The following is a 23,072-nucleotide window of genomic DNA, read 5'->3' on the forward strand; positions in this document are numbered from 1 at the left end:
ACACCCTGGAAATGGTTCCTGGAGCAGCTGATGGCAGGAGGAGGAGGAGGGGAGGATGAAGGCTGTGGGAAGAGCAAAGGGAATTAAGACTGGCAAGAAGGGGGAGATTTCCAGGTCTCAGAGAAGCGAAGTCAGGGTGCTGGTGTTTGTATTGCTGGGGGAACTTGAACTCAGCCCTGCCCCAGGGAGAGGCTCCAGGCTGGGGGCACAGACAGATCCAGGGGCTGGATCCAGGGTTTCTGCCCTGCAGCAGGCCAGGGAATGCTGCTGTGGCACAGGGGCTGCAGGATCTCCCCAAATAAACCCGCTCCCAGCATCTCCCCTGCACTGGAGGCCGAGGCAGTGGCACTGCAGCTGAGCCTGCAGTGGGGCTGTGGCTTCCCTGGGCCTGGCAGGCCCCCAGCCCCCACAAAGCCCTGCTCCAGGCTTCTGCAGCCCCCCAAAACCCTGCTCCCTGCTACCACCCAGCCATGCTCCTCGCTCACACAGCACCCCAAACCCTGCTTTCTGATCCTCAGCACCCCAGTACCCTGCTCTGGCCCTGCCAGAGCCCCCAAAACTGGCTCCAAGTCCTCCCACAGCATCCTAAAACTGGACTGCATGTCACCCCAGCACCCCAAAGCTCTGCTCTAGCCTCCCTCAGAACCCCAAAACCAGGCTCTACTTCCTCCCTGCAGCACTCCAAAACTGGACAGCACGACCCACCACCCCAAAGTCCTGCTCCACACCCCTGCAGCACCCCAAAGCTGTGCTCCAGCCTCCCCCAGCACCCCAAAAACCTGGGCCCAGGTGCTCCCACAACACCCCAAAACTGCACTACATGGTCCTCCAGCACCCCAAAGCCCTGCTCCACGCCTCCCCCAAACCCCAACAGAGGTTCCACGTCCCTCCACAGCACCCCGAAACTGGACTGCACGACCCTCCACCACCCCAAAACCCGGCTCCACGCCGCTGCAGCACCCCAAACGTGACTCCAGGTCCCCCCACAACACCCTAAAACAGGATCACACGGTCACCCAGCCCTTTCTGGGTGCCTTCCCCAGCTGCCTTCTGCCCCCCCTATCCCCGCCCCAGCCCCCTACGCCCCCCAAAAACCCCTCCTCCTCCTCCTCCCTCCCGCCCTTTTCCCGCGCTGCGCCGCGCGAGACTTCCCGCCACCACGCCCCCGAGTGGGCGGGGCTACCCTAATGAGGGGCGTGGCTATGCAAATCGGCAATGCTGGGGAACGCAGCCGCGGCCAGAGCGGACAGGGCGGGCGGTGAGTGCGGGACCGGGAATGGGATCGGGATCGGGGACTGGCACCGGCACCGGAGCTGGGGCTGCCCCCAGGCCGGGATGGCCTCAAGGACGGGGCCCGGCCGGGCAAGGAGGCAGCGCTTGGGTCAGGCAGGAAAGGCAGCCGCAGGTAACGCGGCAAGGACAGCCCTGGGGTTGCCAGGTTTTGCTCGGTTTTTGCCCGGTTTTGCTCGGTTTTTGCCCACATTTGCTCGCTTTTTGCCCGGTAGCCGTGGCAACGGCGGGGCAAGCACGGAGCAGCGTGTGATGCTCCGAGCTGGCAGCGGTGCTGAGCTCCCCTCCGTGCTGGGATGTGATTACAGACCCCTGAGCGCCCCCCTGCCCATCCTGCAGCAGGAAACCTGCTGGAAGGGCTTGACCTTCTTTAGTGACTCTTAATTAACCTGTTTCGTCTTGGCCTTTGCTACTGACTCTTAATTAACGCTGCAACAGCTTGACCTTTGTTAGTGGCTGTTCATTAACCCCCAGCTCCGTTGGGTCGCTTTCCTAGAACACCCCAGTCTGTCCCTTCTCCCGCCGGCGGTTTTGGGAGTTTGCGTATCCCTGGGATTTATCTAAATAGTTGTGTGGCAAAGGATGAGGCCACGTGCGCTTCTGTGTCCTAAAAACATCTTCCTCGGGCCTCTTGTTGGCACTGAACAAACCCCCCCGCTTCGGGGGGGCGTCGGGGGCTGGAGCAGCGCCGGGTCCGGCTTTAATGGGAGCAGGGTCAGGCCTGGCTTCAGCCCGTCCCCGAGGTTTGGTTGGTCGGTGGCGGGGCCAGGTTGTCCCCGGGCAGCTCGTTCTCTTCCTTCTGGTGCAGCCCGGGCTGGGCAAAGGGGTGGGTGCGGGTGCTGCGGGTTGGGGCTGCTCCCGGTGTGCTGGGGCAAAGGTGAACGCAGGGCTGTCCTTAACCTCCTGCTGGAGCTGCAGGGCTGTCCTTAACGCCCTCCCGGAGCTGCTCTAGTGTGCACGGAGCAAATGGCTTTAGACAGACAGATTCGGGGCTCGAAGGCGGGAGAAAGGCAGGTGTGCTGTGCCGGGAGCCCTGCGGGATGTGGGGGAACAGCCCCAGGCCGGGGTGAGCGTGTGGAGCAGTGTCCCTTGAGTGCCCACTCCTGCCCGTGCCCGTGGGGCAGGCTGGTCCCAGCAGTGCCACCCCAGTGCCCTGCCCCGGCAGCAGCTTCTCCTGCTCGTGGGGCTGCTGAGCAGGACCCAGCTCAGGCTCAGCCCCACCAGGGCCCACCCGTCCCTGCTCTTATCTCCTCCCTGCCATCCCACCACGTGCCCATCCCCTCCTTGCCCGGAGAGGGCAGTTTCTGGAGCTGTGGCCTCTATCTGTCCCATACAGTCAGGTGCCTCTGGTCCCACCCGGCCCCCCTCCCCTTTGCTCCCCCCGGGATTAACTGTTCGGAGCATTTTTCGGATTCTCGAGGTGGGGTTTGTTCACTGAGCCCTTTGTTTGCCGTGGCTCCCCGGAGCCAGGCACCGTGGGGAGCTGCCAGCTCCGCTTCACCCGAGGGCTGTCCCCTTCCCTGGAGCGAGGACTGGCAGGGCAGCTTTCCAAGGGCTAAAAATGACCTGCCAAGGGATGCCATGGCGCTGCCAGCGTGCCTGTCAGCTGCCCTGCGTCCCCCACAAGCACCACCTGGGTTTTTTATCCAGTGGTTTCATCCGTGTAACCAAGAGGGGCCTTTCCCCATCCCCAGAAGTGATTCCTCAGGGTATGAGAGGCTCAATTCCAGCCCTGGGCAATGCAGTGCCCCCTGTTCCAAGTGCCCTGGGCACTGGGAGGGGCTGACACAGACTGAGTTTGGCTCAGTAGTAGAATATCTGAAGGGTATTGAGTGTGTAAAATAGGTGAACACCTCACATTAAAGGTTTTCCCCAAGAAAAAAATGAGCCATCTCCTGCACAGCTCCGTTGCTGCCTGGTGTTGTGGGTGCCCTGGACTCTGTCCCAGGATGCTCTGAGCTGTGCCTGAGCTGTGCCTGTTCTCCAGAGAGCCAAGTACAGGCAGGGGGTCAGTGAGGTTCATTGCCTGGGGAATCCCTCCTGGAATGGGACTGGAGACCATGGAGCTGCTCCCCTGAAATGAGTCCCATCCTCCTGCCACTCTGTCTCCCTAAGGAAGACCTGCCCTGCCCAGGGGCAGTCACAGGACTCCACTTGCTCTTTCAGAGCCCATCTCAGCTCTCCCCCTGCCCAACCTCCCAAAAATCCCACGCTCTCCAGTAGGGCCTCTGCTTTGTCTCCCAGGGCACCCCAGCCCCTCAGCACAGGGGGTTTGGGGGATGTGGCCCTGTGTGTGAGTCCTCCAAGCTGCTCTGCACAAACAGCCTGTTGTTGGGACTGTGCTTTCCAGGGCTGTGCAGCTGCTCCCTCTATGCTGCAGCCAAAGAAATGCCTCGTCCCAGGAGAGCCGCCTTCCCACGGCCCCTTCCATCACACCCACCAGCAAACATATGTGAGAATTTAATGCTCATGGGCACGTAAATCTTAGTGGTCTGATCACAGAATTATTACTGATCTGTTGGAGAAGAAGAAAATATTGCTGCAGAAGAACCTTCAGCGACAACAGAGCTAACGATTGATTTATGTGTGTTCAGTACCTGCTCTTTGTTACCTCGGAAATCAGTTTTGCCCAAGTCCCCAGTTTTCTTTACCCAGCAGTAAGTGGCCACTGGAGTTGTGTGACTGGGGGGTTTAGAGCCCTGGTGTCCTCAGGATGATCCTGCCCCTCTCTCATGCAGTGCCCCTACTCTTCTGTAACTGCCCTCACACTGTGGCCATAAATATGTTGTGCCTCATGGAATGGTTTGGGTTGGAAGGGACATGAAAGATCACTGAGTTCCAGCACAGAGCAGCTCTGTACTCCTCTGCATACAAAGCTTTATCACAGAGTTACTCAGCACTGAGGAAGAGTAAATTGAGTGAACAATGACCCTCTGGGTGCTCAGGCAGAGGAGCCTCTGGAGGGTGAAGGTGGTCCTGCTGTGGGAGGACCCAGTGGCTGCAACTGGGGGGGATCCTTCACAGAACTGAGGGGGTTCCTTCACAAAACTGGGGAGTTTCCTACACAGAACTGGGGGGTTTTGCAGGGAGGAGTCTCTGTCAGCCCTGTTTATGGGAAGGGCTGTTCAGTGAGTGCTGAGGGGGGTCCTGCAGCACCCACCAGGCACAGGGCAGTGCCCATGGGAGGTGGGATGGAGCTGGAGGGGCTGCAGGGGACCGAGACAGGGACAGTCCTGGATCTCAGCCCCCTCCTCAGCAGTTTACCAGGACCCTGCCGGGTTCTTTTGGTGTTGCAGAGCCTCCCTGCCCAGCCTCCAGCAGAGCCACCATGCAGGCAGACTCTGTCCTCCACAGCGGGTACTTCCACCCCGTGCTGCGCTCCTGGCAGTGCTCGGCCGCCACCTTCGACGCCTCCAACCTCATCTACCCCATCTTTGTGACGTGAGTGAGTCCTGGCTCTCGGGGTCAGGTGCAGGGTGACTGGCTGGGTCCATCCCAGGAGCTCCTCAGTAGGTTCAGAGTCCCTGTACTCAAGCCTGGGAGAGGGGCTTCCTTCTCACACCGAGTCCTCACATCTCTGTCCCCTCCACCCCCGCAGTGACAGCCCTGATGCCGTGGAGCCCATCCCCAGCCTCCCTGGACAAGCCAGGTACGAATCCAGCCCCACTGAGCCGCGTGCTGGTCGCTGCTGGGATTTATGGCGTGAGATGAGCATGAGCCAGGGGCGATGCTTGCAACCCTCTGCTCCCTGCCCTGGGGGTTCCTTGGCATCAGGCAGGGCAGGGACATTCCAAGGGAGGGGAGGGAATCACGCTGGGAAGGCTGGAGAAGCAGCAGTACTGGGAGGGCAGCACCAGGGGCTCAGGCTGTCCCAGAGCACTCACACGTTGTGTGGGTTGGAAGCAAATGGGGTTTCCAGCAGCAGCCACAAAACCTGTGCAAGGATATGGGCTGTGCTCCTGCTCTGGATCCTGCTGGACTGGCAGCTCCTGTCTCCATCTGCTGCCACATTAGCAGGGCTCTGCTCAGAGAGGCCCAGGGGGGTGGGCTGGATCTGCAACAGGGAGGCCGAGATAAGGAATCCAAGGGCAGGGCACGCTTCTCCTTTCAGAGCAGTGTCCATGCTGGGCCCCAGATAAGGGCCCAGATTGTTCCTCCCAGTGTTCAGGCAACACCTCCCCTGTACCTGCAGCTGCTGCCTGGTGATGCTGGATTGCTCCCAGGCCAGCATCCCAGGCACAGGCAGCTCTTCCCAGGAGCAGGTGTGGGTGCCTGGCAGCTCCCTTCCCTTTGCCCTGCTCAGGTATGGAGTGAACAAGCTCAGCGAGATGCTGCAGCCCCTCGTCCAAGACGGCCTCAAGTGTGTGCTCATCTTCGGGGTGCCCAGCAAGGTCCACAAGGTCAGTGCCTGGTGGTGAGGGGGGCTTAGGGCAGCCACAGAGCTGTGGGAGAGCAGTGTGGGGCTGATCACAGGGTCTCTGGCTGAACTTACAGCCCACTCAGCAGAGCACATGGGGATGGGAGACTGCAGTGACACCCAAAAAAGCCCCCAGAGCTCTGCAGGTGGCCCCAGGACCTGCACTCACTGCCCAGAAGTGCTTCTCCATCACCGTTTTCCCTCAGTGGTGGTTACACCATCCTGCCTTAGAGGGTCCCACAGCCCAGGAGATGTTTCCTGGGCAGAGCTGCTGCCACAGAGGGAAGTGTGGGCTGTGTGTGCTGAGGTGTTTGTGTCCCTACAGGATGAGAGAGGCTCTGCTGCCGATGCCGAGGGCACTCCTGCCATCATGGCCATCAGGAGGATCCGCTACACCTTCCCAGAGCTGCTCATTGCCTGTGATGTTTGCTTGTGCCCTTACACCTCGCACGGGCACTGCGGTGAGCACGGCCCGTGGGCCTGGCCTGCACTCCTGGTGTTTTCCTGGCTCTGGGAGTCTCCAGGATTTGCCATTTTCTGCTGAGGGGCCCTGTGTGCTGGTGGGGCCTGGCCAGCTCCTGCCCCTAGACCTGGCTTCCCATTCCTGGTGTAGAAAGCTGGGAGGCCTCTCCTGGGTTTTGACAGTAGGGTGGGAGGCACGGGTGGTTCAGGCCCTCACTGTGGCCATCTGAGTCTGTGTGAGCCCCATCTCTGTCTTCCCTTCCCTGGAGCACTCACAGCCTGGAGGACTCCTTACCCAGCTCCCTGAACACATTCCTCACTGCCACTCTGGGCATCTCCACAGCTTGTCCCCAGGGCCACACTCCCCTGGGGACTGAGCACCTGCTGGCCCTGCCCTGGGGTAAGCCCGGGTTTGTCTCCAGGTATCCTGCGGGAGGACGGCACCATCCAGAACGAGCTCAGCTGCCAGCGGCTGGCAGAGGTGGCGCTGGCCTACGCCAAAGCAGGTGGGAGCCCCGGGCAGTGACACCCCAGCTGCACTCTGCTTGCCCCTCTCTCACTTCACACACACAGTCAGTGAGGTTGGAAAAGAGCTCTGAGACCATCGAGTGCAACCCCAACCCCACCTTGTCACCCAGCCCATGGCACTGATGCCACATCCAGGCTCTGCTCAAACCCCTCCAGGCACGGGGACTCCACCCCCTCCCTGGGCAGCCCATTCCAATGGCTGAGCCCTCTCTCTGCAAAGAACTTCTTCCCAATGGCCAACCCAAACCTCCCCTGGGGCAGCTCAAGGCTGGGCCCTCTTGTCCTGCTGCTGGTTCCTGGGAGCAGAGCCCGACCCCCCCCGGCTCCCCCTCCTGTCAGGGGGTTGCAGAGAGTGAGAAGGTCCCCCCTGAGCCTCCTCCTGTCCAGGCTGAGGCCCCCCCAGCTCCCTCAGCTGCTCCTCCCAGCACTTGTGCTCCAGACCCTTCCCCAGCCTCGTTGCCCTTCTCTGGACCTGCTGCAGCCCCTCCATGTCCTTCCTGAGCTGAGGGGCCAGAACTGGGCACAGCACTCGAGGTGTGGCCTCCCCAGTGCCCAGCACAGGGGCAGAATCACTGCCCTGCTCCTGCTCTGAGCAGACCCAAAAGCATCCTGGGCCTGGCTCTAACTGGGACTGCTCCCCTGCCCTCCCTGCGCTGGTCCCGGCAGTGCTGCCAGCACTGGAACCTTTTGGCAGAGCCAAAACTTCTGGTGTTTCCCTGCACCCCTGTCCCTCCCTGCACCCCTGTCCTTCCCTGCACCCCTGTCCCTCCCTGCACCCCTGTCCCTCCCTGCACCCCTGTCCTTCCCTGCAGGCTGCCACATCGTGGCCCCCTCGGACATGATGGACGGGCGCATTGGGGCCATAAAGCAGGCGCTGATCTCCAACGACCTGGGCAACAAGGTGAGCTGGGCACCTGAGTGTGCCCGGGGCAGGAGCCACTGCCAGGGGAGCTGCAGCACTGCAGGAGTGTCCATGGGAACAGCAGGTGCCAGGCCTCTGGGAGGGGAGGATAAAACAGCCGTGGGAGGGAATCTCTGGATGTGGCTCCGAGCTCCAGGCCCTCACGGCCCCGCTCTGCTCCACAGGTCTCGGTGATGAGCTACAGTGCCAAGTTTGCTTCCTGCTTCTATGGACCCTTCAGGTGGGTCTGTCCCTCTGCCAGGTGTGCCCAGCCCGTGCCAGGCTGGCTGGGAGTTTGTTCCCAGATAGTTGTTTGGGAAGGGAGCTTGGCCAGAGCCTGGGCTGCAGGTGGGGCCACACTGGTCACTCAGCAGCACCTTCCTCCTACTCCTCTGTGCAAAAAGGAGACAATTGTACTTTGTCCAAGTGATCTTCCATCCTTTACCTCTTCACCTGCTCCTCTACAGTGCTGCTGGCAAGGCAGGCAGAGAGGGAGCTGCCTGACACGTCCAGGAACAGGGAGGGAGCCACAGGAGTCAGTGTTATCGCAAAGGGTGGCTACAGGGACAAGCTTCAGCTTAGTCAGCTGTTGGACCTTGTCCCAAGAACAGCCTGACCCTGGCAGGGTGTCCCTGAGGAACCTGCCTTGGAAAAGAGTCTGACACGATTTTACCCAGACTCTGGGCACGGGGAAGGCCGTGGGTGTTGAAACAGCTCTCAGGGCCAGCCTGGGCCTGCAGGACCTCCCAGAGCCATCCTGGGGTGCTGAGGTGGCTCAGAGTGCCCCATTTTCCTGACTCATCTGGCCTCCCGTTCCTAAAGCTGTACGAGGTGGGAGGCACAGGGGTCCTCACCCCCTGCCCCCTGCCCTGCTCCTCTCCAGGGACGCCGCGCTCTCCAAACCCGCCTTCGGTGACCGGAGGTGTTACCAACTGCCCCCCGGCGCCCGGGGCCTGGCCGAGCGCGCCGTGGTGAGTGCGGGGGGCACGGGGGCTGGACACCCCCACTGGGGCACATGTGGGGTTGTGGCTGTGGGGCCGGACACCCTCAGTGGGGCACATGTGGGGTTGTGGCTGTGGGGCCGGACACCCTCAGTGGGACCCAGGTGATCATCCCAGGGCTTGGGGAGAGCGAGAGAGTCAAAAGGGGGTGGGAGGCAAACCAGCCTAAAGGGTCTTCCCTTTCCATGAGATAACAAAACATGAGGTCCATCAGCCTGCCAGAGCTGGTGCCAGTGTGTGCTCGAGGACTGGGCAGTGGGAGCTGCAGAGCTGGTGCCCCTGTGCTGGGGCATCAGGTCCAGGGACACGCAGCCACCCGCACTGCCCAGGCACTGTGTGTGTGAGGGGAGTGCCAGCCCACAGTTGGGCTCCTGTGGCCAGGAGGGGCTCAGCAACCATCCTGGAAGCCAACCCGGGCCTCGCTGCAAACTCTTTCCTTGTCCCCCGTGTGCCGTGTTCCCGTGCAGGACCGGGACGTGCGGGAGGGAGCGGACATGCTGATGGTGAAGCCGGGGATGCCCTACCTGGACCTCGTGCGGGATGTCAAGGCCCGGGTGAGCTCCTGCCTGGCAGGGAGGGCACGGGGGGGCTGTGGCTGTGTGTCTGATGTGCGGGGCTGTGCGGGGCCGGCACGGCACACGCGGGGCTGACCGTGTTCCCGCAGCACCCCACGCACCCGCTGGCCGTGTACCACGTCTCGGGGGAGTTCGCTATGCTGTGGCACGGGGCGCAGGCGGGAGCCTTCGCGCTGGAGGCGGCGGTGCGGGAGGCGATGACGGCCTTCAGGCGGGCAGGTGAGGCTGCGACCCCCGTGCCCCCCGCGCGTTCCCCGCGTGTGCCCGGGCCGGCTGCAGCCTCTCGTCTCTCCGCAGGGGCCGACATCATCATCACCTACTTCGCGCCGCAGCTGCTGCGCTGGCTGCGGGAGGAGGCGGCGGGACGGGCCTGAGCGCGGGGCTGGGGCGGAGAGGGGAGAGCGCCGGGATGGGCGGGAGCGCCGGGATGGGCGGGAATTCCGGGATGGGCGGGATTTCCGGGGGGCGGTGCAGGTGGGCTCCGGCACCGCGAGTACTCCCGGCCCTCGGAGCCCGGTGAGCCCCGGGCCCGCCCCGCACCCCCCGGGGGACACCAGGACCCCGCACCCGCCTTCCACGGGGACACCTCGTTCACCGACCCCGGGCCCAGCCCCGCGTGTGCCCCTCACACCCACCCGCATACCCCCGCTGCGGTGCCTGCTGTGCCCCGTCCCCCCAGCCCCGGTGCCCCCGCCCGCCCCGGCTGCAGCGCCCGCGGGGTTAGTGTCGCTGCCCGGCCTGGAGGACTTTGCCCCTGGCGCTCGCAGCAGGGCTTTGCCTCCCTGCCGTGTCCGTGCGGACCCCAGCGGGGCCCTGAGCCCCCCTCGAGGGACACTGACCCCGGGACTGAGGCGGACGGAGGGCAGGGGTGCCCGCACCCCTCCGATGTGACCGGCACTGACTCGCCCTCAGAGCGCCTGGCTCTCACCTGTGTCCCTGGCTGCCCTTGTCCCCGAGGCCATGCTCCGGCTGCGCCTGCTGACCTGGGATGTGAAGGACACTCTGCTGCGGCTGCGGCGGCCCGTGGGGCAGAGCTACGCGGCCGAGGCGCGGGCGCAGGGGCTGCGGGTGCAGCCCGAGGCTCTGGGACGGGCGTTCCGGGAGGCCTACGGGGCCCAGAGCCGCCGCTTCCCCAACTACGGCCGGGGGCAGGGGCTCAGCTCCCGGCAGTGGTGGGTGGACGTGGTCAAGCAGGCCTTCGTGCTCTCGGGGGTGCAGGACGGCGCAGCCCTGACGGCGCTGGCCGAGAAGCTGTACCGTGACTACTGCAGCTCCCACAACTGGGAGGTGCTGCCGGGGGCCGAGGAGACCCTGAACCGGTGCCGCCAGCGCGGCTTCCGCATGGGCGTCGTGTCCAACTTCGACAACCGGCTGGAAAACATCCTCTCTCAGTGCAGCCTGCGGCACCACTTCGAGTTCGTGCTCACCTCCGAGGCCGCGGGGGTCGCCAAGCCCGACGCGAGGATCTTCGAGGAGGCCCTGCGGCTCGGGGGCGTCCCCCCGGAGCAGGCGGCCCACGTCGGGGATGATTACACGCGGGATTACCGGGCAGCCCGCGCCGTGGGCATGCACAGCTTCCTGCTCCGCACGGCCGGCCAGGGCCCGGAGCCCGAGGTGCCCCCCGAGCACGTCCTGCCCACCCTCAGCCACCTCCTGGCCCGGATCGAGAAGGGATAGCTGCGGTTTGGAGGAGCCCAGCGCTGCTGTCGGGTGCTGAACCGGTCCTGGTGGGGTTTCCCTGTTGCCAGGGGGACAGGGAACAGCAGCGAGCGGATCGAGCACAGGGAGCAGCGCTGCCTTCGGAGCAGGAGGGATGTTCCTGCAATAAAACATATCTGACAGCCGGTGGTGCTGCTGCTTTGTTTCACGGCTCTAAAAACCTCCAGAAGGGGGGGTGTCAGTAGTGCTGTCTTCCCCTAACGGGGCTGGGAGTGGGTCACGCTCCAGAGGCTCGTTCTGGCGGGTGAGAGGGAGGGAGACACTGAGGTTTATCCCTTCTCAGTCACCCTGGGGAGAGGGTCGAGAATCCCCCAGTGCAAGTGCTGGTTCAGTCCCAGGGAAGGTCTTCCCATCCTAGGGAAGATCTCCTCAAAGGGAGCACTTGGGACACCCCTGCACAGGCCCTGCATGCCTCAGTGTACCCCAGCTTTGCATCCCCTTCTTCCCAACAGCAGTGGCCAGGAGGTGGCTCCTGGTCTCTGTAGACTGAACAGTCTCAAGTTGGGCAACTTCACTTAACAAATTGCCAATTAACAAACTTCACTGATCTGGGTAGTGAGAAATAAAGATGACCATTTTAAACTCCTTTCCTGCCCGTGCTCCCTGGCTCAACTCCAGGCCAACACCTGTCCTTCCTCCCTGCCCTCCATCAGCTCCCTGTGTCTGCACCACGTTACACTCAACCCCCACTCCCTTTGGTGACACTCAGGTTTGGTTTCTTTCTGCTGCTCTTTGCTTGCTCCCCTGCTTGGACAGGAGCCACAGCCTCCAGCATGGGACAACTCCCTGCACTGCCCAGCTCTGCAGAGGGACAGCTCCCCCAAAAAGTGTGTGTCCAGCTGTGTCCCAGTCAGACAATCACAAAATAATTTAGGTTGGAAAGACCTTTAGGACCAAGTCCAACCATTCCTCCAGCACTGCCCAGGCCACCACTTACTCATGTCCCCAAGTGCCACATCCACACGTCTTTTAAGCCCCTCCAAGGCTGGTGACTCCACCACTGCCCTGGGCAGCTGTGCCAATGCCTGACCACGCTTTCAGTGAAGAAATTTTCCCTTAATACCCAGCCTGAACCTTCTGAGAGTATTTTGATGCTGTTTCCTCTTGTCCTGTCACTTGTTACCTGGGAGAAGAGACCAACCCCCACCTGGCTCCACCCTCCTGTCAGGGACTTGTAGAGCTGTTCTTTCCCTTTCCTTTCGTGTGCCTTCTCCCTGCCATTTCTCCATACACACCACTTACTGTTTGGCCCATTTTTCACAGCAGAAATTAAACAATCCACCCAAGAGCAGTTGGCCCAGCCAGGCATTCCCTGACCCCTCATCCCAGCACAGCAGACACAGGAGGAGAGGAGAGCTGCTGTAAAACACGTGAAGAACAGCTGTAGTGTGAAGGCAGGTGTTGTCTGAACACTGGACACAGCCCACAGCCCTGCCAGGGCTCCTTTCCCTCCAGGGCACAGTGCAGAGCTCTCCCAGTCACGCTCAGGCCCTGCTCACTGGAGCAGTGAGATGCTCTGGTGTGCCACAGCAAACACGGGGTAGACGGGCTCAGTGAAGGTCTCCCTGTGGGAGAAGAGGATGGTGCAGGAGTCGGGGTCGTAGAAAAGCACCTCTCCCGCCCCAAAGTCAACCAGCACCCCGATCTGGGCCGGGGCCTTGATGAGCTCCACGGGCTGGGGCTGCCCCGCATGCAGGAACCGGAATTCCCGGTCGTAGCGCGAGAACACCCAGGAGACGGCGTTGAATCCCAGGCGGCCCTCGTTGGCAGAGCCCTTCCTGGGCACGGAGCTGTAGCAAACCCCCAGCTTGTAGGCACAGCTCTGCTCCACGCCCACCTTCCAGGCACACAGCCCCGAGTGGAACGCTGCAGTGGCCAAGGCGTTGGGCCAGTGGTCAAACCGCTCAGGGCAGTCCAAGTCCGCCTTGGCTTTCTTGGGGCTGAAGGTCAGCGTTCTCTTGTCTTCCGACAGGCTGAGGTGGGGGCTGAGCGTTCTCTCATCGATGTGAATCTCCTGTGAGCCTGCAAGAGAAGCCACACTGTGAGCACAGAGTTGGTAGCCCTCACCTGAAACACACACATGAAGCAGTTATGGCCATCAGAAACACAACCACAACCACTCTCTGCTCACACATCACTGCTGGGGACACGTCTGCTCCCAGGGGTGCCAGCACAGCCCTTCCCGCAGCTTCTTCTCTCAGCCAGGGCCAGAACGAGGCAGAGACTCATCTAAGCCCAGACTCCCCACACATCTCTCCACCCTTGCACCTGAAGCCCTGCAGAGTCAAAGATGCTGCTCATCTTACTCTGCCTCTGGCCCGACTTCCCACAAAACAGAACTCAGCAGGTTCAGCTCACCCTGCTTTTGGGAGAGATCCAAACCTCTGTTCCTGTCCCTTCCCATCCCCGTGGTGGGTGAGCAGGGCCTGGCTGCTCCTCCCCCAGCCAGGGTGAGCCAAGAGCCTGGCAAGGACAGGGCTGTGAGCAGAAAACCTGCAAAGCCAGTAAAACAGGAACGGGGAGGGATGGAGAGGGCTGGGCAGGGAAATCTCTTTCCTGCTACAAAGCCCCAGTTGCTAATCAACCCACCCTGAGGTGCTGGGAGCAGTGGGGGGAGGTGGCACCAGGCTCAGAGATGAGCAAGGCCCTGGCTCAGTCTGGTTCTGCTGAGAAGTCTGGGGCTGCTCAGCTGCACAAACCCAGCCCAGGGTGAGCCAGGCTGGCTGGAGGATCCTGCACCACTTCAGGACCACAGAATCATGGGATCATTAATGCTGGAAAAGACCTCTAAGATCATGGTGCCCTGCCCTGGCTGCACAGCCCTCCCTGAGACCCCTCAGTGGTCTCTGCAGACCCTGAGTGAGCACTGAGTAACTGCACGAGTGGGTCCCTCCATCCCTAAATTTGTGAAGCAGAGATAAGGCTGATGTCCAGCTGACTCACCTGCTCCCAGTTCCTGCCAGGGGGTGCCCCTGCTTGCCCTGCCTTCCCCCACCCTCACTTCATTCATTTTAGGTCTTAAACTGCCAGGGAAGCAAGGCTGGAGCAGGTGAGTCAGTCACTGTCCCAGCCCTGCCACCAGCTCTACCCTGGAATGCCCAACCATGCCCTGCTCAGCACCCAGCACCGGGCAGGATGAGGCCCTAAGAAACCAAAGCTGCCCCCTGAGCAGGGTCATCCCAGGCCCAGCCTGCTCCAGGGCCCAGGTCAGCATCCCTGTGACAGGGAGCAGACCCAGCAGCAGCTCGGGCTGCACCTGCCCAGGTGCTCCCTGACAGATGCACCGAGGCTGAATTATCCCTTTGCAGGGAAATGCCACACACATTTCCATGTTGGGAGGGAGTTATTGCAGGCAATAAGAGTGAGCCCAAGGAGGAGCTGAAGCCACATCCCCTGCAGCTGGAGCTGCCAGCCTCATCCCCTTGATTTATTTCCCTGAGCAGCAGCCAAACCCCAGCTGTGCCCTCTGTCACTCGGTGGCTGTGGCAGCCCACGCTGTCCCTGTGCAGGGTGGCTTTCCAGGAAGCCAAAAGCTGCTCTGACTTCATAGAAAAGGGAGCAGTACCAGAATTTGTCTTCCTCTGACAGAAGGAGGGCACTAAACCTCGTACTGTGCACACACACCTAACCTAGGGCTGCGTTCCAGTGCTCCAGGGATCATCCACGCAGGGAAACACCACCCCAGAGACACCCACAGTGGTGGAATTCCAGGGGGGCATCTGAGGGAGGGGGAGCACTGGCAAGGTGACAGCAGAGCAATTCAGATCAGCACATTTTCCCACACACACAAGTGTTTTGCAATGATTAAATCTGCCCTCCAGATTCTCCCATATATTCTGATTAATGAACTCATCTCACCCCCAAACCTGTTTTCTCTGTGTGCTGTGCCCATCAGGGTGGCCTTGGGAAATGAGGGATGGCAGCTTAAGATGGTTAACAGCTCTGGTAAGCACATACATGTTGGCTGCAGCACATTTGACTGCTTTTAAAAATCCAAGTTCCCATGAACCCAGATTCCTCCCAAAACTGTGCCAGGAGATTTACATCATCTCTTGGTATAAGGAAAAAGCTGCCAACTTCACATGTAAGTGATACAGAAGCCTGGATGCCAAGTGAAGACATCAAAGGAATCGTGTTTATTTCTGAGAGGGAAATGGAGGCTCTTTTTCCTGCTGCTTTCCAAGTTTTTGAGAGGTTTGAAGCAAGCTGTCAAGGCTGGGAATTTTGTGTTTTCAAGCAAACAAACAAGACAGCCAACTGCTCAACTACCTTTGGGAGAAGGGAGCACGAAGTGACACATAACATTACTGTGTCTCAACAAGCTCAGGCCACTGCAGTTAATATTAAATCTCTAAGCTTTGGTCCTGGGTGGACTGAGGAGATCCACAAGGATACAGCAGGAATCCTCAGCATGCAATAATGACACATTAAATGTAACCACACACTCCAAAAACACCCCAAAGAGAATGAAATTGCTGTGTAATAAGTGCACCAACACACCCACTGCAACCACTGGATGCCTTAGAGCCATTACATTTCACAAGGATGGGAGAGGAAGCCTTAAAAAAACCCATGTCACAACAAAGAGAATTAGGGAAAGGTTTCTTCCTTGACTTTTATGGCTCAGAACATCAGCCAAGAACCTGCTCAACTGATTCTTCCTGGAAGAATTTCTTCATGGAAAGAGTGGTCAGGCACTGGAAGGGGCTGCCCAGGGAGGTGTCTAAGGAAGGACTGGATGTGACACTCAGTGCTCTGGGCTGGGGGACAAGGTGGGGATTGACCAAAGGCTGGACTCGATGATCTTGGAGGGCTTTTCCAGCCTCAGTGATTCTGTGTGACTGGGACACTGTCAGTGCCCAACTGGAATAGAATCCCAGACTGGATTGGGCTGGAAGGGACCTTAAAGATCACTCAGTCCCAACCCCCTGCCATGGGCAGGGACACCTTCCATGACTGCCAGCATTCAAAGACTGAAAACAGGGAAATTAATCACAAAGGGGGAAGGACATCAGAGTTTGCAGCAGAAGAAACAGGTGATGTGGTGCTGGGTAGCATAGATTCTCAAGCAGAAGTCAAAACTACAGGAGCAAAGAAAAGGCCAAAGCAGAGACCTTGGAGAGGGGCCTGGAAACAGGGAAAAACTGGAAACAGCTCACCAGCAAAGTTAATACAAAACCTTTGAGAAAATCACCCTAGGGATTGTTCACAAGGCAACCTGTAAAGGACGTTGCCACCTCTGAGATGCTTTTTGAAATGCTCCAGTGATGGCCTGAAAGTCAGGGTAAAAGCAAACATTTCACAACCAGCCCCCCAAGCACAGCACAGCCAGGACAAAACTGGCTCTCCCTGCTCAACACAGCCAACACCAACCTGCTAAACCCGTACCCAGAGCCTGTCACTGGCCTGGCAAACGCCTCCAGTGCAGCCCCAGCTGTACAGAAAGAGCTGAGCCAGAGCACAAACTCTTCTAAAAACCACCAGCTCATGCACAGCCACAATCTCAGCCTGTGAGGAGAAAGCTGCTGCATCTCCTCACTGCTCACTCCACTGCTCAGAGCATCTCACAGACACCCCACAGGTGAACTCACCCTCTTTTAAAATGCCCAGCAACCCAGTGCTGAACGTGGTGAAGAGGGATTTCTGTGACAGAGATTCCCCAGCAGAATCAGCTTCACTGCAGTCACCAAGCCACCCAGGAAACGGCAAAAGAAGCCACGTGAGCTTAAGCCACAGAGCTGATAAAACACAGAGTCTTTTCAAACTCCAGCTCTGCTCTGAGCCACAACCTGCTTGGAGCCCCCATTGCACCCCCAAAACCTCCCCCAGCTGCTGCTGCTGCTCCCCTGGCTGGGGGGTTCCAGGAAACCCCCAGAGGCTGGGAGAGCAGAGGGGCAGGACAGGGCACCAGGAGGTTTTTACACAACATGAGGGTGTTTCTTGGGGCATAACATGAATGAGGAATCCCCAGAGCACGTGAAACACTGACCTGTGAGGCAGCAGAGCACAGCAGAGGCCCACAGTCGGTGCAGGAGTGGACTCTGAACACACGTCTGATTAAAGTTTAACTTCAGGGACTCCTGTGGCTCCAAGATTCCCTCAGCCACCTCTGTCCTAGCAAAGCAAAACAAGAGCAATTTCAAAATACAAAGCTTTGTTGTGCTGGGAGGTGTTTATAAAGATCCCTTAGGAGGTATGGCCGAGGTTAAAGAGGAGCTCTGGCTGCAGAGTGACCACAGCGGGGGTTTCTGAGCCAGCTCTCGCCCTGAGCGATACTTTAAGTGATACTTTCGGTTGGCTTTGCTTACAGTCCCTTGTGAAAGGACTGCAGTGTTGTAAAACACATCCCAGCAGCCTGAATCCACAGCTCCTCACTCAGCAGACACAGGGTAAATAAATGTGTCTGAGAGCGGCCATCAAGGTACAAAGGGAGCCCAGTGAACAGCGGGAAGACTCAGATTTCCCTCTTTGTAACAGTTGGAGCCCAGGGGGTGTGGCAGGAGCCAGGTTTCACCCAGCACTGCAAGGCACGGAGGGTTTGCTGGTTCCTGTGGCCTGCAGCACCCACACAGCTCGTGGTTGTGAGGAAAGGCTGTGGCACATTCTGTACTCTCTGCAGGCACAAATACCCCACCAGCCCTCTGGGCAGCACGGGGCCAGCACCCCCAAAGGAGCCACGGAGACAAAGGGATGTGAAAACACAGCCCCCGAGGTGCCTCTTCAGGGAGGGGCAGCCCAGTGTCACCCATGGGGCTGCTGGGGACACTGTTGGGACACTGCCAGCCACCCCAGCACGGAGCACACCAGCTTCCCACCAGGACCACCCCACCTCCTGCCAACAGCCGGGACAGGCCTGTTCCAACCCCCAGTGAGCCCTGGGGATGTTCTAAGGAGCTGGAGAGTTCTCCTGTAAACAAGGGCCGCTGTTCTGGCACTGCACATGGAGCATCTGCAGGGGCCAGGCTGCTCCGGAGCAGAGACAAGAGTGGCATCTCTGCGCTGTGTCCTTGTCCCCAGCAGAAGCAGCACGAGGGAGGACAGAGGTGTCCAGGGTGCCTGAGCCACGGCACTGCACAGGAGCTGCAGGCAGGCAGGTGAGCCTGCAGCAGGGGCAGGGAAAGGAGCAGGAGCAGCCACGCACTGACCTCTCGAAGATCTCTCGTTCTGCGCGCTGGGGACAAGGAAAGAAAGAGTCACCAGAGCTGAAATGCCCACGGGTGAAATCCCAAACACAGGCTGAGGCACAGCAGTGTTCTGCTTCCTGAGCCAGAGAAACCACCCCTCACCCCAACACCAACCCTGGGGAGCGTCCAACATCCATTTTCCTGAGCTGCAGCACTTCCCACTCCCCAGCTCAGAAAATGAGTGGGAATGGCCGAGGGCAATACATCCTCTACATCCAGTTGGGGCACTGCCTGCTGCCCTCCCTCTGCTCCCACTCCACTAGGGAATGTTGCAGGAACAGCCTGTGCTTCCAGCAAACAACTCCAGGGCTTTTAGCAAGGGGGTGGTGACAGAGGAACTAAGCCAAGGGTCAGGTAACCTCATAGTTGGTCCCACTTATTTCTGTTCCTGCTTGTCACGGGGCATTCTCCAGATACAGTAAAGTGGTAGGAGAATATCTGATCCCTGCTCAAATCCGAGCTGCAGGCAAGCTGCAGGCCTGTGGCATGGCACCAGCGGATTCCTGATAGACACAAGTACCAACACCAGCAATCTAAGGTCCTAATTCCCCTTACACCATGTGGAAAAGGGTCTGGCTGTTCTCTGGCACAGGCAGCTGATGGGTCCTGCTCTCCAGCCTCTGCTCTCCATGGTGCAGCCACAGCCCAGCTGAGCTGCTGGGGCAGGACAGACACTGCTTTTCCTACCAAAGGAACATCTGCCCTCTCCCTATGGGATCGGGTCTGTTTTCCAAGCAGAGTTGCTGCCCTCTTTCTCACTGACTCCCATGTGGGAAGCAGAGGCTGAGCATGGTGGTGGGAGGCCATCCTGCTCCCTTCCAAAATGAGAGGAATGGCTTGGGTAAACCCAGACAATTCAACAACCAGAGAAGGAACTGAGGGAGGGGAAGCACAGGCTGCTTCTGCACAGCAAATATCCCAAATACAGCTGTGCCAGACGACAGGGGGGACTTTCCAGAAGAGATGCAGGTGCTCCCAAATCAGTTTTGATTCAAACTACACACAATAGTAGACAACTGGTGGCACAATGAACTGCTGTAAGAGCAGCTCTCAGCCCACAGCTGTCCTGGCTGTCTGGCCTAAGGGCAGCTGCAAGCCAAGAGCTTGGACACCTGAGCCTGGGTGGTTCTGGACCTCACTGCAAGCCAGAGCAGGATCAGGCAGAGCAGATGCTCTGGGAACCACTGAGAAACCATAGGGGTTTATCAGGTCCAGGCCAAGGAGGTTCCCTGAGCTAGACCTGCAGATGCAGGTCCTGTCCAGCCCTGCCTCCTCGCTGTCAGCACAGCAGTTGCTGAACACCACATTTAAGTCCCATGGTAAGAGGTCCAGGTGACCTCTGGGCTGACCGACCTCCCCCCCAGAGCATGGAGCAGTACTGACCAGCAGGCCCTGGTCATCCAGGTTGGTGATCATGTCCACCAGGTAGGTCCGGAGGGCTCCCAGCTTGTGCAGAGCCTCTGTCCAGTGCACCTGCTGGGTCAGGATGCTCTGGTGTGCCCTCTCCTCCTCGGCATGCACCTTCTCCAGCAGCCGCTGCTCCTCGTTCTCGCAGGCCTTGCCCACGAAGAGCAGCCTCTGGATCACCAGCTCCCGCGCCGCGCTGGCCGCGCTCTGCCGGAGCGGGGACAGGAGCAACATCAGCCTGCCTGCAGCCCCAGCTGCTCCTGCCAGCTCTCTGTGGGCTCAGCCATCAACACTACTCTGCTAACTGAGCCCAGGCCACAGCAAATGTCGTGATGCAAGTGGGACAATCAGTCCCAAACCCACCTACAGCCTCCTGGCCTAACTGTGACAACCTGTGAGGGACCAGAGTTCTGTCCCTGGAGCTGGGACTGCTCAGCCTGGAAAAGAAAGGGCTCTGGGAAAACCTTAGAGCCCCTTCCAGTGCCTAAAGAGGCTCCAAGAGAGCAGGAGAGGGGTTTTGGACAAGGGTCTGGAGGGACAGGACAAGGGGGCCCACTGCCAGAGGGCAGGGATAGATGGGATACTGGGAAGGAGTTCTCCCCTGTGAGGATGGGCAGGCCCTGGCACAGGTTGCCCAGGGAAGCTGTGGCTGCCCCTGGATAACTGGAAGTGTCCAAGGCCAGGTTGGACAGGGCTTGGAGCAACCTGGGCTAGTGGAAGGTGTCCCTGTCCATGGCAGGGGGTGGGAACAAGATGGTCTTTAAAGCCTTTCCAACCCAAACCACTCAGTGATTTTATGATTCTATAACTGTCCTTTGCCCTCATCCTCAGTGACAGCAAGGAACAAATAAAACCAGGAATTGCTAAGACACTGGTCCTAGTGGAATGTTTAAATGCTGTACACTGACACCAAGAAATGTACTGTCCTTGTACATTTTTTAGGCAGGTGAGGCAGCAATCACAGGCACACCCTAGAACTCCACTTCCACAGCTGTGGGGTGGGACAATCCCCGCACACTGATGAGCCCCATCTCCAATGGGAACGGTGAGCACACAGGGCCAGCTGTGCCAGGAGAGGGGCAGGGACCCACCAGGACAGCCTGGTCCTTGGCAGGGGCAGGGACTCACCAGGACAGCCTGGTCCTTGGCAGGCAGCACCTCGTCCACGTGCCGGGCGATGGCCGCGCTCTGCAGCTGGATCTGCTCACACCGGTCCACGAGCTTGTCCTGGGACACGGAACAGCAGGTGATGGACACGGGCCTGGACAGGGCCACAGCACCCCGAGCCCCCCATCAGCCTGACCCCACAAGGCCCCACAGCTGTCAGGGTCCTTCTGCACCACCCCACAGTGAGCCCCTTCCCCACAGGGGACCCCCTACACAGCCCCACAGAGAGCCTTCCCCTCCCATGGCCTCACATCCCATCAGGGTCCCCCACACCTGCCCAAGGACCCCCAGGCATCCCCATACTCTGTCTGGGACCCAACACTCCACCAGGGACCCCAGGCACCCACACCCCGCCAAGGACCCCCAGGGTCCCACATCCCCTCCACATCCCACATCCTACCAGTCCCGTCTGGGACCCCCACACTCCATCAGGGGTCCCCGCAGCCCCACACCCCGCCAGGGCCCCAAAATCCCCCCTAGGACTCCCACGGCTCACCAAGGATCCCCAGGGTCTCACTCCCTCCAGGGACACTCACACTCCCCCACGGACCCACACCCCGTCCAGGACCCCCACACCCCCCAGAGATCCCCAGGATCCCACAAACTCCCCAGGACCCCACACCCCTGCAGGGACCCCTGCGGCCCCACTCCCCCCAGGGGACGCCTCCACTCCCTCACGGACCCACGGCCGGGACCCCCAGAACCTCCCAGGGACTCCCACTTTCCCCTCAGGAACCCTCACGCCCCGCCGGAACTCCCCAGTCCCACACGCGGCCCCTCTCCCCGCCCCGCCCGGCCCGGGGCTCCCCTCAGCGCCGGCGAGCCCCGGGCCGGGATCGGGGCCGGGATCGGGGTCAGGGTCAGGGTCGGGGTCGGGGTTAGGTCGGGCCGGGTCCCCCCACTCACCCGCAGCCGCTCCGGCCCGCCCCGCCGGGCCATGCTGTGCCCGCACCTGCCGCGGGGGCGGCGGCCCCGCCCGGCCGGCTCGGCTCGGCCCCGCCCCGGGCGGGACTCGGCGGGACCGGCCCCGGGAGGGACACGGCGGGACCGGCCCCGGGAGGGACAGCGGGACCGGCCCCGGGAGGGACAGCGGGACGGGGCTGCTCCGGACACGGTGAGTGCGCCGAGGGGCCCCGGGCTGGGCCGGGGGGCTGCCCCAGCCACAGGGACACGGATTGTTCCCGAACCCTTCCCAGGAGCTGTGCCCGCCTTGCCCCTGTCAGGCTGCCCCATATCGCATCTGTGGGGCCGCCCCAGCGCAGGGACCCGGGATGCCCCCATGGACCCCTACAGGGCCACTCCCATCACAGGGAGCCAGGATGACCCCACTGACTGCCCAGGGGGTCACCCCCATCCATAGGGAGCTGGAATGCCCCACTGACCATCCCACAGGTCACCCCATCACCAGGAACCCGGGATACCCCTCTTAACACCCCACAGGGCCACCCCCATCCCTAGGGACCTGTGATGACCCCACAGGGCCACCTCCATCACAGGGACCGGGGATGGCCCCATTGACACCCCACAAGGCCACCCCCATCCATAGGGACTCAGGATACCTCCAGTGATTCCCCACAGGGCCACCCCTATCCATAGGGACCCAGGATGTCCCCACTGACCCCCACAGGGCCACTCCATCCCTAGGGACCCAGGAGGCCCCCAGTGATCCCCCGTGGGGACACTCCCAGCACAGGGACCTGCAGCGCTGCCACAGGGTCACCCCCAGCTCTAGGGGCCAGGATGTCATCCCATCCTCCACAAAGATGGTCAAACACCCTCCTCGAAGGGTGATAAGGATGTGGGAAGCTCTGCTGGGGTCCCCCTGCCCACTGCTGTGGCTGTTGTCATTCCCTATCCCATGGTAAGGATTTCCTGGCAGAGCTTGGACAGGTGGAGGCAGTAGTATGGGTTATTTTTTGAAAGCAATTTAGTAAAAAATGCATTTGATTTCTGTCAAGTGATATATTTAAGGCAGAAGGGAAAATAAGGAGATCCTCTAGCGTGAAAATCAGTCTGCTGGAGGTGACACTTTGTGTCCACTTGCTGCTGGATCCCTGTGTTATTAGAGCTTTGTGATGGAGCAGGTGGATGATAAACATGTTAGGATGCAGATAACAAAACCTTGGATGAAAATCCTGCCTGATGTTCACTCAGCATTCAGAAGATGCTCTTTCTTGCAGTGGGGAAGAGGCAGGAGAGCACAGTGAGACACAGGACAGAGTTCCTCCTTCCCTGCAGCCTCGTGGAGCCACCAGCAGCTTCTCTGCATCCTCCCTTGGAGCTCTTGTGCAGGTAGGGACTGCACTAACCACTGGAGTGGGGAAACTAACTAGGAAACAGGAACATCATAGTTAAAAATCAGAATTTCTGTCTTGGCTTTTCCCAGAATCTTGTTTTGCAGGAGAAACAACATCCAGACTT

At 60.2% G+C, this 23,072-nt stretch overlaps 3 protein-coding genes across 3 annotated transcripts; 2 read left to right on the plus strand and 1 right to left on the minus strand.

Annotated features, from left to right (window-relative positions):
• The first annotated feature begins 1,174 nt into the window (after positions 1-1,174).
• ALAD (aminolevulinate dehydratase) lies at positions 1,175-9,591 on the plus strand. The gene is made up of 12 exons (XM_050320107.1): positions 1,175-1,258; positions 4,587-4,731; positions 4,889-4,939; positions 5,594-5,690; positions 6,033-6,168; positions 6,592-6,675; positions 7,510-7,598; positions 7,784-7,839; positions 8,482-8,569; positions 9,067-9,153; positions 9,264-9,393; positions 9,472-9,591. Exons 1-12 carry the CDS (start codon positions 1,216-1,218, stop codon positions 9,546-9,548), a joined length of 1,083 nt encoding a protein of 360 aa, XP_050176064.1. The 5' UTR covers positions 1,175-1,215; the 3' UTR covers positions 9,549-9,591.
• Positions 9,592-10,129: 538 nt separating this feature from the next.
• Positions 10,130-11,018, plus strand: HDHD3 (haloacid dehalogenase like hydrolase domain containing 3). The gene has a single exon (XM_050320110.1). The coding sequence runs from the start codon at positions 10,135-10,137 to the stop codon at positions 10,849-10,851; it is 717 nt and encodes a 238-aa protein (XP_050176067.1). The 5' UTR covers positions 10,130-10,134; the 3' UTR covers positions 10,852-11,018.
• A 1,160-nt stretch (positions 11,019-12,178) lies between these two features.
• Positions 12,179-21,641, minus strand: BSPRY (B-box and SPRY domain containing). The gene is made up of 6 exons (XM_050320109.1): positions 21,558-21,641; positions 20,613-20,711; positions 19,461-19,691; positions 18,039-18,064; positions 16,883-17,007; positions 12,179-12,915 (listed from the first exon to the last, which is right to left on the minus strand). The coding sequence occupies exons 1-6, from the start codon at positions 21,588-21,590 to the stop codon at positions 12,389-12,391; spliced, it is 1,041 nt and encodes a 346-aa protein (XP_050176066.1). The 5' UTR covers positions 21,591-21,641; the 3' UTR covers positions 12,179-12,388.
• Positions 21,642-23,072: the final 1,431 nt, after the last annotated feature.

The sequence above is a fragment of the Myiozetetes cayanensis genome, unplaced genomic scaffold (genome assembly GCF_022539395.1).
Source record: "Myiozetetes cayanensis isolate MyiCay16 unplaced genomic scaffold, myiCay2020 scf23, whole genome shotgun sequence".
Taxonomy (NCBI): Eukaryota; Metazoa; Chordata; class Aves; order Passeriformes; family Tyrannidae; genus Myiozetetes; species Myiozetetes cayanensis.

Bases quoted from the DNA above. Each gene is read 5' to 3' on its own strand.
- BSPRY (XM_050320109.1), bottom strand. From the start codon at position 21,590: ATGGCCCGGCGGGGCGGGCCGGAGCGGCTGCGG. The intron at 19,692-20,612 runs GTGAGTCCCTGC...CCGCTCCGGCAG, and splicing joins CCAAGGACCAGGCTGTCCTG to AGCGCGGCCAGCGCGGCGCG. The intron at 12,916-16,882 runs GTCAGTGTTTCA...CTTCTCTTGCAG, and splicing joins TGTGCTCTGCTGCCTCACAG to GCTCACAGGAGATTCACATC.
- HDHD3 (XM_050320110.1), top strand. From the start codon at position 10,135: ATGCTCCGGCTGCGCCTGCTGACCTGGGATGTGAAGGACACTCTGCTG.
- ALAD (XM_050320107.1), top strand. From the start codon at position 1,216: ATGCTGGGGAACGCAGCCGCGGCCAGAGCGGACAGGGCGGGCG. The intron at 8,570-9,066 runs GTGAGTGCGGGG...GTTCCCGTGCAG, and splicing joins GCCTGGCCGAGCGCGCCGTG to GACCGGGACGTGCGGGAGGG. The intron at 9,394-9,471 runs GTGAGGCTGCGA...GTCTCTCCGCAG, and splicing joins GACGGCCTTCAGGCGGGCAG to GGGCCGACATCATCATCACC.